At 39.3% G+C, this 19,480-nt stretch overlaps 1 protein-coding gene across 2 annotated transcripts in view; it reads right to left on the bottom strand.

The window, feature by feature from the left end:
• vps8 (VPS8 subunit of CORVET complex) overlaps positions 1–19,480 on the bottom strand; it is a 618,230-nt gene that overhangs the window by 196,793 nt on the left and 401,957 nt on the right. For both annotated transcript variants that reach the window (XM_073046772.1, XM_073046773.1), the window contains exon 43: positions 3,532–3,700. In XM_073046772.1, the coding sequence (XP_072902873.1) occupies positions 3,532–3,700 (169 nt within the window). The remainder of the gene's footprint in view (positions 1–3,531; positions 3,701–19,480) is intronic.

The raw sequence follows: 19,480 nt of genomic DNA, 5'->3' as shown, positions 1-19,480 counted from the left end.
GTATGGAGGGCTATGGTCTGAGTGCATATCGATGGTACTTGGCAGATTAATAGTTCGACATGGACTGGGTAGGCCAAAGGGCCTATTTCTGTGCTGTAGTGTTCTAGGACTCTGAATAATTTTTAAAAATGCATACAAAAATAGTTAGTTTTAACTTTATTTTTTAAATTTAAAAATTTGAATGCAACTGATAGTGATATTGCTTACAATGTCAAAAAACAATTTGGCTGTAACTGCAGCTATAAAAAAGTCTTCAATAGTTTTCACCATCATGGATATATCTGTGTTTTAGTCATCTTTATACATGAAGTTGAGAGTGATTTATGCTCTGAGCCAAGATTGTAATATGGACTCCTAGAATTTATTGCATTCCGAGGGAATGAAACCTTATCTAAAAGTAAGGCTGAAGAGAAAGATGATTATGGAAACCGTGATGGAATAAATGAATTATTTGGATGGCTGAGCATAACAGGATTTAGTATTTTTTTCCTATGATTGCATTTTAAGTAATTTTTATGTTGGGTATTTATTTGTTTTCTTCGCTTTTAATAAGCTGCCTTCTTAGCTGCTTTTCAGATCTGGATTATATTGTTATGACCCCAGCCCCCTCCTTTGTGAGAATCGCAAGAGAGAGAGAGAAGCCTTATGGTTTGGAATGTGGTCTGGCCTCTCAGCCAGACAAAAGCCACGGACATGGCCATTGTCCTGGGAGACACCTTTGTGGAATAAGGGACTGGACTACGTGCAAACCCTCAGGGCAACGTGGGCTGGGTGATGGGGGAAAGATTGCCTCACCCCCACCCTGATTGACATCTACAACCCTGCCAGTCCAGATAAAAGGTGGACTGCCGAGGCGGGGCCTCAGACGCACCAAGGAGACACTAGGAAGACACGATAGCGCTTCCCGTCGGAGCGGGAAGCCATTTTGAAGGAAGCCACGTGCGTTAGATTCTGGATCGGGAGTCTGTGGCTGAAACCAAAGGAAAACCGTTTTAACTAACAACAGGGATTTGCTTCGCAAAGACGACGGGCAAGTGTTCCTTCTTTCTCACCACTCTCTCTCTCCAACATGTGAAATGCCAGCGGTTCCCAAAACGGGAAAGCCTGCAGATTTTGAGTGACTCTTATATTTCATTGGACTCAGTATTATCCCCTAGACAACGATAGACCTTATTTCTGATTGATTATTACTATACCTGTGCTTTAGATTGAGTTTTGACGATGTATATGATCTGAATGTTTTGTATTAACCATATGTTTGTGTCCCTTTATAAATAAAAATGTTTGAAAATAGTACCATCAGACTTCAGCGGACCTCTCTATCTTTGCTGGTAAGTCACCCGGTTACTGGGAACATAACAATATACAGTGGGCATTATAAAGTGCTGGAAAAATATCACCTACACTGTTTCCATAGAATCCTCCAAATTCTGAAGAACAAGCAAACTATCATCTTAGTTTCTTCCAAGGCCAACACCTCAGTATTAAGTACCTAGTTACATTCAGCTGTCTACAGTGGACATGCAAGATCAATGACATCTTGGATACCAGATTCCCAAAACAGAAATTGGGTGAGACTAGAACTAAAGATTATGGTTATGAGAGATGTGTAAGGGTGAAAGGTGAAATGTTTACGGAGAACATGAGGAGGAACAACTTCACTCAGAGGATGGTGAGAGTGTGCACTGAGCTGTCAGTGCAAGTTGTAGATGCGGTTCAATTTCAATACTTAAGAGAAATTTGGATAAGTGCATAGATGGGATAGGCTTGGAGGGCTACGTTCCAGGTGCAGCCCGAAAGGACTACGCAGATTAATAGTTCAGCATGGATTAGATGGGCAGAACAGCCTGTTTCTGTGCTACAGTGTTCCATGACTCTCAGAAGACAGCATGAAAGAGATTACCTGGTAAACAGAAGATTTAATGATATGCTGAAAATCTCCTTGAAGAAATGCAACATCTCACTGATTCCTGGGAATTCTGGCCCATGAACCCCAAAATGCAGAAGGGACATTTGTAATGAGGCCTTACATTAAGAGTTCACACAGACCTTGAGTATACAGCACAGAATATCAGCTCACAAACTATCAATCCACCTATCTTGCCAGCAACCTCCTGCATCATCTGTGAAAGAGACCATGGTACCCACATTAGTCTCATCACCCACTTCATAGCTCACAGAACTGGAATAGATCCTCAATCTCAAGGAACTGTCTAAGGAAAAGAAACTTTCAAATTCAACTGTGCTTTGAACTCATTCTATAAAGAAACACTGGCTTGAAGCTTTGATATATTTTGATGGTCTTCAGCCTCTATAGCCATCCAGTTCAACGTTTGATGTTTTGTGCATTCAGAGTTGCCCTTCCATACACTACTGTTGTGATATGTGGTTATTTGAGTTACTATTGCCTTCTGTCAGCCTGAATCAGCTTGGCCATTCTCCTCGGACTTCTCTCATTAATAAGGCATTTCCACCCACAGAGCTGCCGCTCACTGGATGTTATAATTTTGTTTTTCACACCATTCTCTGTTAACTCTAGAGACTGTTGTGTGTGAAAATCCCAGGAGGATCAGCAGTTTCTGAAATACTCAAACCACCCCATCTGGCAGCAACAATGATTCCATGGTAAAGCTAACTCAGACCACATTTCTTCTCTATTCTGATGTTTGGTCTGAACACAAACTGAATCCCTTGACCATATCTGCAAGTTTTTCATGCATTGAATTGCTGCCACATGATTGCTTGATTATATATTTGCATTAATGAACAGGTATATAGGTTTATCTAGTAAAGTGGCCACTGAGTGTGCAGGATATTTGAAAAATTAGTTTACTAATAGAGCCCATATAAGCAAACTAGCTATAAGCTCAGTGTATTGATCCAGGAAGTTGACTGAACACTGATCATCGAGAAAAAAAGGGAGTCAATACAAATAGATTTTGCAGATTAAGGAAGCTCAGAGTAATAGAATTCAGCAATCGAAGCAAAATCTAGTCCATCAGGTTGTACAAAGATTCTATCGACTTTCAGTACTTTGGTGGTAAACAATACAATTGCAATACATTCAAAGATGAGGAATAATATTGGAAAGTAAATACAATCCCCTATTATCTTCTCTCAGCCATCCCTTCCAGAACAGATGTTATGCCAACTGCATCCAAAACATAGTGATGAACACAGAAGTATCTCCGCTCCAACTTCCTCCGAAAGTCACATTATAAGAGTTTATATTTCTCATCCAATGAACTGTTGTTATGCTTTCCTATGCCTGGCAGCTTAATGCATTAATGAACTGAGCAAATGAGCATCTGTGTGGTGCACTGTGCCCTAGATACTATTCCGACTGCAGATTATCATCATATGTAAGGCAGGGTAGATTGAAATATCAGAGGAAATTTTACTAATTTTAAAGAAAAGCTTAAAATACTCAGGAAAAGGAAGACTGCATTCACTGTCATGTAAACAACAGTACAGCCACTGAGGAAGGTTGATGGAAATCAAAAGAACATCTTCTGTTTTACAGCATCTTACCTGTGCCAAGGAAATGCTACGTCCCCTGTTGACATCTAATCCCAAATCTCGGCACCTTCCACCTTTATTACCAGAGTTGCATTTGTAGCAAGTCCATCTTGTTTGTCCTTCAATTTGAATTCCACAGTCTTTACTTTGGAGACAATGTGAGTGGTAGATATGGCCACAACTGCAGGTGAAATGAACAGAGATTAAAATGATCTTCTGGTTAAAGGCGGTGCTGAAGCACAGTGATGACTTGCTGGCAGCAAACAAAACTACTAACTACTTTATTAATCACACATTTTCTCATTTACCATCATGGCAATCAATAGCCTGTAACTTCCCTTTCGTAGTTGAGCTTTTGAACCAGTTTATGACCTGGCTTTTTTTGTGGCGCGAAGTGAAGTCTCATGGTTGTAGCACGGCGGGTACGAGCCGAAATGAGGCGGCAGGGACCTGGCTTAAGAACGGCGAATGAGCCAATGTTTGGCCACTGCTGGACCGGATTTGGAGGTGACTCAACATGGCAGAACTGAGGCAAGGCAGAGTCGAGGCAGCAAAGTCCTGGCCAGAGAGCGAGAAACGACCTGCTGTATGGCTGATTTAAGCACTGGGCCAAACAGTAAAGTTTGGGTATGGACTGAAACAGCCTGAGAGCTTATCAAAGCGGCAGAGCCTGGATCGTAAAGTGAGGAATGACCTGAGGTTTGGCCAATTTAAGTGCTGGACCAGATTGAAACGGTCAGGATGTTGGGGCCAGAGGAGAGGGACAGGCCAGTGTTCATCTCACTGCTCGTGAGATTTACTTGTCTCTACCCTGACTAAGACTGTGCCCTGCAACTAATGGCTTCCTGGACTGACTGCAGTGATGACTGGCTTCGTGGCTGTGGACTCATTTTTGTGAATGACAGAATGTTATTTGCTTACTTTTAGTGTTTGCATGATTTGTTTTTTTTTGCACATTGAGTGTCTAATGGTCTTTTTTAATGGGTTTCTTTGATTCTGTAAGGAGATGAATCTCAGGGTTATATATAGTATATACATACTTTGATAATAAATGTACTGAGAACTTTGAATCATTACTTATCACTGAGTGGTAGCCAGGTCAAAGGGCATTAAAGGAGAAAGATTAAAAGTTAGCTTTATTTGCATATGTACATCAAAACATACAATGAAATGTGTCATTTGCATCAAATCAGATTAGTGAGGATTGTGCTGGGGGCAGCCTGTAAGTGTCACCATGGTTCTGCACCTATATAGCATGCTCGCAACTCATTAATCTTAACCATACATCCTTGGTATGTGTGGGGAAACCAGAGCACCAGGAGGAAACCCACACAGTCACATGTAAAAACTCCTTACAGAGGACGTCAGGAATCAAAGAATCTTACAGCTAGTGCTGCAATAGTGTTACACTAAGTGATAGTCTACCAGTGCCAGAAGCTCTCAATTTTGAACACTTGTGCTCTCCAAGAATGTGTAACATGGGGCTGCATAGCCTCCTCCTGTTTATATGCCTATTGATAGCATGGCTCTTTCCAGACCTAAGTACACAGCTCATTTACTTTTACAAATGTGCACACAGTGGGTAAGCACGTTGCAGAGGTAATTGAGAGAATAATTTGAGAATATTTGAATGTTGCAGCCTTAGACTTTTGTAGACAGTGGATCTTCCAGTTTGGAAACACCCAAATTTTCCTCCTTGGTACCCAGACCTCTACACACTTGCTGATAAAGTCCATGATGGCAGTGACATACTCATCTCAGCTGGCTGCTAAGTCTTTGAACATTGACAAGTCTACTGACCAAAGCAGTCATGTAGAATCTCATGCATTTCCTCAGACCAGCACTGAACAACGTTTTGTACTGGATCCTCACGTGTCAACTTCTGTTTTGATGTGGGGAGAAGGAGCGCAGTCTGGTGGACTGGTTTGCCAAGTGTGGACACAATTGGCACAGCAGGCAACTTTGATGTTTGGATAAAATTGTTATATATTCAGACTTTTATATATAGCCGATAATATGTTCTACTGATCCATTCCCACACAGAAAGTAAAGATTTCTGTAAATTCACTTTGCATTAGAAAAAAAACATGCTTTATTTGGGAGCTGGATAGTATTTTGCCCTCAAGATCATGAAAACTCAATTATTCTGATTCATATCATTCACCTCATCAGTGTTTGCTAAACATTGCTAAACAACATTGTGTTTGTTGCTATTCAAAACTGGCCAAGTTTCAATTATGGAACAATCTGTGCTACATAAAGGAGTTTGATGCACACTACAGAAACAGAAGAAAATGCTGTTTATGTGCTATTTGCTATTAAAAACACTGTCAAGACTATTTTTAGAAATCTATTTCAAATCTGGGCCTGCATTCAGCTTGTAACAATCGGTAACAATGGACAATATTAAGTTTCATGATGCATAAAATTTTAATTAATCCATTAAATTCTAATCATAAGACCATAAAATATAAGAGCAGAATTAGGCCACTCGGCCCATTGGGTCTGCTCCACCATTCCATCATGGCTGATTTATTATCTCTTTCAAACCCACTCTCCTGCCTTTTTCCTGTAACCTTGAATGCCCTGACTAACCAAGAACCTATCAACTTCCATTTTAGATAAACACAATGATTTGGCCTCCTCTGCCATCCATGGCACAGAATTCCACATATTCACCACCCTCTAGCTAAAGCAAATCCTTCTCATCTCTGTTCTAAATGAATGTCCCTTTATTATGACACTGTGCCTTCTGGTCCAAGACTAACCACATATAGGAAACATTCTCTCCACATCCACTCTACTTAGGCCTTTCAATATTCAATAGGTTTCAATAAGACCCTCCCCGCATTCTTCTAAACTCCAGTGAGTACAGACCCAGAGCCATCGAATGCTCAGTTAACACCTTCATTCCCAGAATCATCTCATAAACCTCCTCTGGACCTTCTCCAATGCAAGCATATTTTTTCTTATATCAGGCTTTCTAATCTCAACACAAAGATGCACTGTATTTGAATCATAATCATAGAGCATGGAAACAGGCCCTTTAGCCCAACTCATCCATGCTCACCAACATGACAATCTATTTGTCCGTTTTTGGTCCATCCGTTTGCTATCCATATATCTGTCCAAATGCCTTTGAAGTATTGTTATTGTACCTGCCATGATCTCTGGAAGCTCATTCCATATACAACCACTCTCTGTGTAGAAGTTGCCCTTCAGGTACTTTTTAATCATTAAACGTATGTCCTCCTGCTTCAAACTCCCTTACCCTGGAAAAAAAAACTGATTTGTGGCAGACATAATTTTATATAGCTTCATATAGTCACCCCTCAGAGTTCTAATCTCCGAGGAATAAAATCCTACCCTGTCCAATCTCTCCCTATAACTCAGACCCTCAGCTCCATCTGCAAATTCTCAGCCCAGTTTTGCATCCTATTGATGTCCTGCTGTGACCTCTGAGAGCCTCCCACACTATCCACAACACCCCCAACCTTAGTGTCATCGGCAAATTTATTAACCCATCCCTTCACTTCCTCATCCAGATTATTTATAAAAATCACAAAGAGAAGGGATCCCAGAACAGATCCCTAAGGCACACCACTGGTCACTGACCTCCATGCAGAATATGACCCATCTACAACCACTCTTTGCCTTCTGTGGGCACGCCAGTTCTGGATCCACAAAGCAAGGTCCCCTTGGATCCCATGCCTCTTTACTTTCTTAATAAACCTTGCATGGGGTACTTTATCAAATGCCTTGCTGAAATCCATATACACTACATCTATTGCTCTACGTTCATCAATGTATTTAGTCACAACCTCAAAAAGTTCAATCAGGGTCATAAGACATGACCTGCTTTGACAAAACCATCCTGACTATGCCTAATCATATTATGCCTATCCAAATATTCATAAATCCTGCCTCTCAGGATCTTCTCCATCAACTTACCAAACACTGAAGTAACACTCACTGGCCTATAATTTCCTGGGCTATCTCTACTACCTTTCTTGAATAAGGGAACAACATCTGCAACCCTCCAATCCTCTGGAACCTCTCCAGTCCCCATTGATGATGCAAAGATCATTGCACGAGGCTCAGCAAACTCCTCCCTTGCCTCCTACAGTAGCCTGGGGTACATCTCATCCGGTCCCAGTGATTTATCCAACTTGATGGTTTCCAAAAGCTCCTGCATATCCTCTTACTTAATATCTACATACTCAAGCTTTTCAGTCCACTGTAAATCATCTCTACAATTGCCAAGATCCTTTTCTGTAGTGAATACTGAAGCAAAGTATTCATTAAGTACCTCCGCTACCTCGTCCAGTTCCGTACACGCTTTTCTACTGTCACACTTGATTGGTCCTATTCTCTCACGTCTTATCCTCTTGTTCTTCACATACTTGTAGAATGCCTTGGAGTTTTCCTTAATCCTGCTCGCCAAGGCCTTCTCATGGCCCCTTCTGGCTCTTCCAATTTCATTCTTGAGCTCCTTTCTGCTAGCCTTATAATTTTCTTGATCTCTATCATTACCTAGTTTTTTGAACCATTCATAAGCTTTTTCCTTCTTCACTAGATTTTCAACAACCTTTGTACACCATGGTTCATGTACCCTATCATCCTTTCCCTGTCTCATTGGAATGTACCTATGCAGAATGTCATTGAACATTTGCCACATTTCTGCCATGTATTTCCCTGAGAACATCTGCTCCCAGTTTATACTTCCAAAGTTCCTGCCTGATAGCTTCATATTTCTCCCTTCTCCAATTAAGCGTTTTCCTAACTTGTCTACTCCTATCCCTCTCCAATGCTACGGTAAAGGAGATAGAATTATGATCACTATCTCCAAAATGCTCCCCGACTGAGAGACCTGACACCTGACCAGATTACATTTCCCAATACCAGATAAAGTACAGCCTCTCCTCTTGTAGGCTTATCTACATATTGTTTCAGGAAACCTTCATGAACACACCTAACAAACTCCACTCCATCTAAACCCCTTGCTCTGGGGAAATGCCAATCAATATTGGAGAAATTAAAATCTCCCATCACAACAACCCTGTCATTATTGCACCATTCCAGAATCTGTCTCTCTATCTGCTCTTTGATGTCCCTGTTACTATCGGGTGGTCTATAAGAAACACCCAGTAAAGTTATTGACCCCCTTCCTGTTTCTAACTTCCACTCACAGAGACTCACTAGACATTTCCTCCATGACTTCCTCCTTTTCTGCAGCCGTGACACTGTCTCTGATCAGCAGTGCCATGCTCCCATCTCTTTTGACCCCCTCTGAAACAGCTAAATCCTTGCACTTGAAGTAGCCATTCCTGCACCTGAGCCATCCAAGTCTCTGTAATGGCCACAACATCATAGCTCCAAGTACTAATCCATGCTCTCAGCTCACCACTTTGTTCATGATACTCCTTGCATTACAACAGTCACATCTCAAACCATCAGTCTGAGCACATCTCTTCTCTGTCATCTGCCTCTCATACTGCCTACAAGCTTTCTCTATTTGTGAGCCAACTGCCCCTTCCTCCATCTCTTCGGTTCAGTTCCCATCCCCAAGCAATTCTAGTTTAAACTCTCTCCAACAGCCTTAGCAAACCTCACTGCCAGGATATTGGTTCCCCTCAGATTCAAGTGTAACCCATCGTTATTGTACAGGGCACATCTGCCCCAAAGATCCAGAAATCTGAATCCCTGCCCCCTGCTCCAATCTCTCAGCCACGCATTTATCCACCTTACTCTATTCCTATTATCACAGTCACGTGGCACAGGCAGTAATCGCAAGATTACTGTGGTGCTTGTGGACCTGTTTCTCAGCTTCTTTCCTAACTCCCTGTAGTCTGTTTTCAGGACCTCCTCCCATTTCTTACTTATGTATGTTGTCAGTAGCAATATGTACCATGACTTCTGGCTGTTCACCTTCCCACTTCAGGATATTGTGGACGCGATCAGTAACATCCCAGACCCTGGCACCTGGTAACAAACTACCATCCGTGTTTCTTTCCTGCATCCACAGAATTGCCTGTCTGACCCCCTAGCTATAGAGTCCCCTATCACTGCTGCCATACTTTTCCTTCCCTACCCCCCTGAGCCATATGGCCAGACTCTGTGCTTCCTCCAGGTAGGCCAACCCCCAACTGTACTCAAACAAGAGTACTTATTGTTGAGGGGGGCAGCCACAGGCATACTCTCTAGTACCTGACTCTTGGCCTTCACTCTCCTGACTGTTACCCACTTATCTGCCTCCCAAGGCCCTGGCATGACTACTTGCCTATAGGTCCTATCTATCACCTCGCTATTTTACCTGACCAGATTAAGGTCATCAAGCTGCACCTCCAGTTCCCTAACCCAGTTCCTAAGGAGTTGCAGCTCGATGCACCTGGTACAGATGTGGCCATCCGGGAGGCTGAGAAATCCCACATCTGACACTAGTGCAGAACCCCGGCCTCGCAGACATACTTCCTATTCCTACCCTTCACAAGTAATTTACCTCGCCTTGACCTGATATCGCCGAAGCCCTGTTGTGCCAAAGCCCTCCTACTCTGACTCCCTCTTATCTGACACACACTCTATAAAGCTGCCTTCTTTTTAAATTCTTCCCGTCCATCTAACTCACTGCCGTCCATGTGCTTGCACAGTTGTGCCTCGATCCAACCGCTGCAGAAAAAATGCTCTCCTTTTAAATTCTTCCTGCCGGTCTAACTCACCAGCATCCACGCACCTGCTCAGTTGTACCATCTTCACCATCATGTCGAACTGTGATGCCACTTTAAGGGAACCATGTACTTGTACACCTAGTCCCTGTACAACATATTCCAGGGTTCTTCCATTTACTGTGAAGATCCTACCCTGGATTAACTTCCTAAAATGCAACACCTCACACACTTGAATGTAATGCTATTTGTTCATCCTCGGCTCACTAACCTTAACGGATCAAAATCCCATGAAAATTCTTTGCTATTCATGATTGCGTTTATTTTAGTGTCAGCCACAAACTTGCTAATGCTACCTTGTGCATTCTCATCCCAATTGTTTAAATAAATGATGAACATTAAATTTTGATATTGCTTAATGCCCAGAAAGTACAAAACTTTACCAAGTAACGATATAATTTGTATAGCACCACTGCCAAAGCAACACTGTCTCAGGATACCGGAAAGGAATGTTGCCATACAAAAACCTGATGTTAAGTTGCAGGATGAGATATTAGGATAGATTATCAAAATTCTGATCAAAGAAACAGGCTTTAAGGAACCCATCCACCAAAAAAAAAATAGAGTGGTGGCAAGATTTTCAGTGGAAACTGCAGCAAAGAGACTTGGGTGATGAAGGAATTGCTACTAATATTGGGACAATGAAATTCATGCGTGCTCTCATTTTCTGAATTGAAAATGAAGCATTGATACCTCAAATATTTAAACGATTACTGGAGATTACAGAGGCAGACAAAGACTTGAAAATGAAAAAAAATATTTAAAATAAGATTCTACTTACTCATCAGTCTGTGTAGACTGAAAGGAACTTTGTGGAGTTAGGAAATGGACTGAAGGGCTTATGAAGAGTAGAATTAGGGGAGCCAAGCAGGAATCAAATCCTAGAATCAATTATGTTTCAATTAACGAGCCTGTGAATTGAACATCTTTTTGGCTTACAAAAACAAAGAGAAGGGCCAATGTATCCGTTTTTTTCTTTTCGTCTCAGTTAAATTCGGACTTCCTGATAAACTTCTGAGTGGCATCTCCTGATCACTTCAGCATCACTGGGATGAAAATATTTCATGAGATCTAGTAATTCCCACCCCCACAAACCCAATTTTCCATACCATCCTGCGGGAACAAAAACATAATGATGTTGCCTTCCTTAGCTGATGCTGACTATAAATCTCACATCATCTCCATCACTTGGACATCATGTACAGGTTATGGCATTGTAAAATGGGCCTGGCCCCATTACCATGCAATGTTCTACCTGTTCTTTGTGGAAGAGTTCTTCCAATTAAATACTTCTGATCACAAGTTGATTAGGCAATTGTCAGCATGGAATGTACTGCGGACAGTAGATTCTGTGAGCAAACAGTCTAATATATCTGGCAGAACACTTCATCACTAGATTTGAGCAAGCGCCAAGACCTCATTTGGCTGGTGGTGAGAGGTGCCCTCCCAGTCAGAGCTTTCCTCTATGGATGATATATCACCTCTAATATACACTGCTCTCGGGACTGCTGCGATGGGGAAGTAGTCACACAACTCTTTGCTTGCAGAATGTGGATTTACTAAGAGGGTGTGGAGACATATGCAAGGATTTTTGTTCCAGTTTATCTCCAGCAAATGATGACAGAGGACCCTCTGATCGACTGACTGTTTCTGGCAACACACATTGAAATCAACATTACGTATCTCTGGAAAGTCATCAACTCGGTGAAGGTCTTCCAGCACAGAGAGATGCCTGTAAGGGAATGCTGCCAAATGGCTCAGATCAGGCTGCTGTTTTACACACTGAGGGATACATTGAAATGCAGAGCAGCCAATACCAAGGCTCTGTGGGGAAGGACCACATATAGTCTCCTCCAGCTACCACATGGAGGGGCAGAACTGGTGGGGGGGGGGGAAGACCCTCAAACAATATAACACCTCAGGTAGCCATGTGAATGGCTATGTTGCTATGTTTGTTAGTGTTTTCTTTTTTATATTTATGGTTTACATTTCCTAATGTACCAACCATGAAAGTATAGGTTTTGTTTTGCATTTTCTTACTTTGTACAGATTTATATCATGATATAAAATTTAAAATATCAGGTACAGTTTATAGAAAACATTGAAACAAACCCAGTTTTTCTCTACAGTTCAGCCTGACTACTCCGAGCTGAGATTACATTGTTACCCTTCTGTGTTACATATTGGTGTCAAGCACTTACTTATTCAGCCATCTTGATCACTGTAAATAGAGCTTGAGATTTTCATTTACCTTGGCCAAATTACGATGACTGAATGGTTTATTCTATCTAAATTTCAAGCTTCCTTGCCTCTGGACGTGCTCTAACCCTAACCCTTAACATTAAAAGTTACTTTTGTTTCCATAGAATGAAGACACCTAGTTAATGCAGAAAGAACATTAAAATGATATAGATGACATCAATTGAAAGTAGATTCACAAGGAAGGCTTTGGAGTTGATTCTCTTAAGTGCTGATATTGAGAAACTCACTATTGTGCAAGTAAAATTATAAACATTATCATAATGAGGCATTGGAAAACACATCCTTTTAAGAAGTTTGTATTTTAATAAGTTTTAATTCACTTTATATTTAGAGAAGCAAAATCTTATAATTATGATTATCATTTTAAGTGGACAAATGCTTAGCTTGTGCCATATTTCTTCCTTTCCTTCTATTAGCTATTTAATATGGCAAATTAATATCTGTTAAAATAGCAAGCAAAGGAGTGACATTTAACGTACATAGTATTTTTCCACTTGGATCTGCACTCCACTCTAACATTAAAAAAGAACATAGAGTGATCATTCCTATGCTCACTAAGAATGAATGTCCAACCGATGACTTTTGCTTGAACATTACGGTGTTACTGGAACATCAGCTGAAGTTTTCTAAAGAGTAGACATTTGTACTGTATATTAAGAGAATAAAGTATTGTTGGCAGAATTTCAGATGGCCACTCTCTTGGCCATGCTAGATGGAGTAGGTCGCATTTTGGCTCTGCTCTAGTCATTTTTCAATTTCCTTAACACCCTTTTATTATATATATCAAAATGTTTTTAACACCTTTATATGTTTGAATTCTGAATTTTAATCGATGGAAATGACTTCCAGAGCAAGAAAGGCATTAGCCGAAGGCAAGGAAATCAGTAATGGAAACCGGAAGAGGGAAGGTGCTTTCGAACAACCTAAACAGCCTAAACTTACTTTGCAGGCTATCTCGAATTTATTAGATGAAAAACTCAACAAGAGATTCGCTGCTTTGGAAGTAATGTTAAAGGAGAACGAAGGTGAACTAATAGCACTTGAAAAAGTGAACAAAAAACAGCAATGGCAAATTTCAGAGCTTATTGAAGCTGGGAAACAGAGAGATTCCACACTGAATTCTTTGGAAAAGAAATTAAATTTGACTACTCATACATTGGAGCAGTATAAAGCTAAGGTTATTGATTTGGAGAGTCGTAGTCGCAGACAGAATTTGCGAATAATAGGACTCAGTGAAGACGTTAAGAGCGGGGACCTTACTAAATTTTTTTCTCAGTTCTTAATGGAAGTCTTTGGCTCGGAGGTCTTCTCTTCTTCTCCGGTACTCGACCGTGTACATCGGGCATTAAGACCAAAACCGTCAAAAGAGATAAAACCATGCCCTGTGATTCTCCAATTTCACTATGTGAGTACTAAGGAGCACTTAATTCAAATTGTACATTGGAAAGGAATTATTTATTGAACATCAAAATCTTAAGGTTCGTCTGGTTGAAGATTATTGTCCTGAGGTAATGCAAGAAAGAATCGGTGATGTTGGAATAATATCAGAGGAATCTCTGAATGGCTCTGCTATACCCTGCTTGCTTAAGAATTGTCTTACCTGATAAATTGTTGAAATGGTTTAAATCCGTGGAGGATGCACAATTTCTCAAGGAACATTGTTTGAGCTCAGATGTTTAATAAATTTACCATTCCTTTATGTTTGTATACACCTGGTTTATTAGTTAATAACCAGCTTATAGATTCGGACATTTTAAATTTGTAGAGCTTTGCCCTTGGGCTGATTCTTCTGGTACTTTGTTTTGGCTGATGGAGGTTTATTATATTTCTATGTTAAAGTTCCCTTCCTTTTCCTTTATTATTTTTATTTTTTATTTTTAATTGTTTGTTTTAGAAAATTATTAAGACTCTGACTTGGTGATTATTTGTTTTTTCTTGAAATATTATTAAGATTGTATTCTGTTTTATTTTTTCAGACCTTGTCTTTTAAAATGTTCTGCAAATGATTGTTTTTTTTCACTTCACTTGTGTTTGGCATTCCTTCCGCAATGTTTTTTTAATTTTTTTTTAATTTGGAGACTTGCCGTCAAGAGAGATGGGGGTTGGGAGGTTCTTTGATAGCTTTTCTGGCTGCCTATTGACCAGGTTTTGGGGCTTTGTGGGGGGCCAGGGGCTATTTTTAGTTCAGTATTTTTCATTTGGGCTGATTTAAAGCTACAAAAATGTCTGTATTGTCGTAACTTCCGGTTTCTCTTTAAATTTTTTTCCCTCTTCCTGATTCATGAGTTTCCTAGGCAATACGGTTAACCCTTTACATACTATATAGTTTGTTTAAGGAAAATGGATAATATTAACTTTGTTTCATGGAATATGAATGGTTTGAATCGTCCAATTAAACGGAAGAAGATTTTTAAAGTTTTTCATAGATTGAACGCTCAGATTATTTTTGTGCAGGAGACTCATGTGAGGAAGGAGGATAATCAACGTTTTTGTAGGTTTTGGAAAGATCAACAGTTTCATTCAAACTCATCGACCAAAGTGAAAGGCATTTCCATTTTTATAGACCCTTCGATCTCATTTGTTCAATATGATACAATCTCAGATCCATATGGTAGATTTCTATTAATTACTGGTTAACTTTATAACCAAAAAGTAGTTTTGCTTAATGGTTATGCACCAAATACTGACTATCCTGAATTCTTTAAGCATTTATTTGTATCTCTTCCCAATTTAAATGAATATATATTAATAATGGGTGGAGACTTTAATTGTTGTTTGAATCCTATGATGGATAGGTCTGCACCCAATCAGGTACTTCCAAATGAATCTGCTACTTCTATTAATTCTAAGGGAAGGGATTCCAAGATAGTGGCGCGACGCAGCTTGCAGCGGCCACTCTGGAGCTGATTATCTGTTATTTGTGAAGTGGGGTGCCGTGCGCAATCATAATCGATTGAAAACGGATGTGGGAGCACGGAGGAACATCGGGAAATCTCCAGGAAGACCTTCTTTGCCGCTGCTGCTGCTGGGAGGTCCGGGACTCTGTTGGGAAGAACAGGCCCCCAGTCCTTGGGGTCGCGTTGGCGGGGCCGTCTTAATACACTCGGCAGAGGATGGTGCTCGGAGAAGCTGTGCCGGAGGGGATGGTCGTCAGCTCGGAGGTTCGATGGACTCGGAGTCTGCTGCGGTCAGGTCGCTTTCAGTGTGTGCTGCGTCTGTGAGGCTGAGTTGGGTGGCACCGTGGATGTCCATAGTGGGGGTATTCCATTCTGCCACTGGTGTGGGATGGCGAGTCTGTCAGGATCCTGGGGACTTGTGGAAACTGTGTGGTGATTTCTTTTGAACTTATAGTCCTTTAACATCTTTGGACTATTTTTACTGTGCCCATGGTCTGTTTTTTTTTATCAGTTATGCTATTGTTTGCATTGTTGTAACTATGTGGTTTTGTGCAGGTCTTGTAGCTTTAGTTTTTGGTCTTGTTTGTCTGGTGGATTTGGAGCTCCTTTCCAGGGAACACACGAAGACAGTAGTGTGATATTAATACGCAGCAGCCTCTCCGGACTCTGGATTGGGGATTGCCAAACATTATGTGGATTTTCTGGTGTAGTCTGTTTTGTCATATGCTTTTGTGATATCATTCTGGAGTACCGTTGTCTCATTTTTTAACTGCATTCCATTTGTGGTTTCTAAATGACAATAAACTGAATCTGAATTCCTTTTTAGTTGACTCGGGAATTTTAGAGATTTGGAGGTTATTACATCCTAATGATAAATAGCTCTCTTTCTTTTCTCATGTACGTTATTGATTCTCGACTAGTTTCATCTGTCACTGCCTGTGAGTATGATGCAATTGCCATTTCTGATCATGCACATTTGAAATGATCAATTAAGTTAAGTGATGTAACTTTTAGTACTGGACAGTGGTGGTTCAATTCTATTTTGCTTCAGGATTTAAATTTTGTTAATTTCATTAAAGAACAGGTTGCATTTTTCTTTTTATTTAACTCAATGGAAGAAATTTCCAGTGAGATATTATGGGATACCTTTAAAGTATTTATCTGTGGGCAAATTATTTCCTACTCTGCTGGATTGAAAAGATGAATTAATAGTGAAATACATACATTGGTTAAGATTAAAGAAAGTGATCAAAAAAATTCTATTGCTCCCAATTTGGAGCTTTACAAAGAGAAAGTTGAACTCCAGATGCAACATAGTTTGTTATTAACATCCCCCATTGAAAATCAATTACTTAAAACTAAGAGTCAATTTTATAATACATGGTGATAAATCGGCTAATTTATTGGCTAACCAATTGAAAGCTGTTCTGGTGAAATGTCAGATTAATAAAGTTTGTAGATGGGATGGTATTTTGACAGTTGACCATGATGAAATTAATAAATCTTTTCAAGAATTTTATACTAATTTATATCTATCAGAATTTCCTGATGATCCTACCATAATGCATGAATTTTTAAGGAAACTGAATATTCCGAACTTACCAGCTGATGAACGGTCAGCATTAGATGCACCCATTACTGAAGAGGAAATAAAGAAAGCAGTTTTTTCAATGAACTCTGGTAAAGCACTAGCCCGGATGGGTATACAGCTGAATTTTTAATATCTTTGTCAGATTTACTGAAAATCTGTTTCTGTTGAATTTTTAAAGATGCTTTATTTGTAGGTAAATTACCACAATCCTTTTATGAAGCATCTATTTCTTTAATTCCTAAAAAAGATAAAGATCCCACTGAATGTGCATCATACAGACCTCGATCTTTGTTGAATGTGGATTCTAAAATCTTTTCCAAAGTATTAGCAATTAGATTAGAGAAGGTAGCCACAAATTGTCTCCGGAGATCAGACAGGATTTATTAAAAATCATTATTCACATTTTAATGTTAGGAGGTTAATGAACATTGTATATACTACTTCTAATACTCCAGAATGTGTTATTTCGCTTGACGCCGAGAAGGCGTTTGACAGACTTGAATGGGATTATTTATTTAATATACTTGGGAAATTTAATTTTAGCCCAAAATTTATATCTTGGATTCAATTGATATATCACACACCTCTGGCTGCTGTATTTACCAATAATCAGAGATCCCCTTTTTTTAGGCTTTTTTGAGGTACTAGACGGGGCTGTCCTTTCAGCCCTTTACTATTTGATATTGCCCTGGAGCCCTTGGCAGTCGCTGTTCGTGATTCACACAATATATTTGGCATTATTCATGGGAATGGGACGCATAAGGTATCACTATATGCAAATGACCTGTTACTATATATTTCTAACCCAGAGAAATCCATTCCTGCAGTAATAACACTACTTGCACAGTTTAGCAGTTTTTCTGGTTTTAAATGGAATCTTAATAAGAGTGTGCTTTTCCTGTTAAATGTGCAAGTTCCAAATTATAGACAATCACCATTTAGATTGGTTACTGATTATTTTATTTATTTGGGGGTTAAAATTACTAAGAAGCATAAGAATCTATTTCAAATTAATATCCTACCCTTAATTGACCATGTGAAAGAACTGTTCACTAAATGGTCCCCAATGTCCTTATCTTTGATTGGTTGAATTAATGCTATTAAGGTGATTATTTTACCTAAATTTCTGTATCTATTTCAAGTGGTATCAATTTTCCTCCCTAAATCTTTTTTTTATATCATTGATTCTAAAATTTCTTCATATATATGGCAGAATAGAAATCCCAGGTTAAGTAAGAAATATCTACAGAAATCAAAAAAGGAAGGTGGTTTGGCTTTGCCGAATCTTAGATTTTATTATTGGGCGATTAATATTCGATATTTAGCATTTTGGATACAAGAGCTGGATGAAAATCAATGTCCCCGATGGATGAACCTCGAGTGGGAGTCTGTACAGGGGTTTTCACTGGCTTTTATTTTAGGGTCTGCGCTTCCCTTTGTATTTACTAAATTGAATAAACAAATGATAAATCCAATAATTAAACATACAATACGAATATGGTTTCAATTTTGTAAATTGTTCGGATTAAATAAATTTATTCTGTCAAGTTCTATTATATCTAATTTTTTCTTTCAACCATTTAGAATTGAACAAGCTTTCCTCTTATGGAAAACAGGTTTTCGTGATTTATTCATGGATGACTGTTTCATGTCTTTTGAACAGTTGTCTAATAAATATAATTTCCCTAGACACTTATTAAAATATTTACAGATTAGAAACTTTCTGAACGTTATTTTAGTTACCTTTCCGATTTCGCATCAAATTGAAGTTACAGAAATTTTAAAGTTTAAATCCATATCAGAAGAGTTTAATAGCATTTATTTATGATTTAATTATGAAAATACGTTTAGGTACTTCTGATAAAATTAAGAATGAGTGGGAAAGAGAACTTCAAATATCCTTATCTACAGAGAAATGGGAGAAAATTCTGCAACTAGTTAATACTTCTTTAATGTGTGCCAGACACGCTTTGATACAATTTAAGGTGGTTCATAGGGCTCATATGTCCAAGGATAAGTTAGCTCGTTTTTATTGCCATATAAACCCTGTTTGTGATAGATGTAATTCTGAAGTAGCGTCCTTGACATATATGTTCTGGTCTTGCCCTCTCCTAGGAAAATATTGGAAAGATATTTTTGATGTTATTTCAGTAGTTTTGCGCTTGGATTTACAACCTCATCCTATTACTGCAATTTTTGGACTACCAGTAATAGACTCTAGTCATTTATCCTCATCAGCTTGTCATTTAATTGCATTTGTTACATTAATAGCCAGAAGATCCATTTTATTTAAATGGGAAGATTCCAATCCCCCTACCACATTTCAATAGTTTTCCTAAACAATAGCATATATAAACTTGGAAAAATTTAGAAGTGGTACTACGGACCCTTTGGTTAAATTTGAAGAAACTTGGAGCCCACTTATTCAATATTTTCATATGATGTAAGTTGACCCTTTCTGAATCCTTTTTTTTTAGTAATTTTTTGCT

Source organism: Hemitrygon akajei, chromosome 5, assembly GCF_048418815.1.
Source record: "Hemitrygon akajei chromosome 5, sHemAka1.3, whole genome shotgun sequence".
Taxonomy (NCBI): Eukaryota; Metazoa; Chordata; class Chondrichthyes; order Myliobatiformes; family Dasyatidae; genus Hemitrygon; species Hemitrygon akajei.
This window is presented reverse-complemented; position numbering and strand designations above follow the sequence as displayed.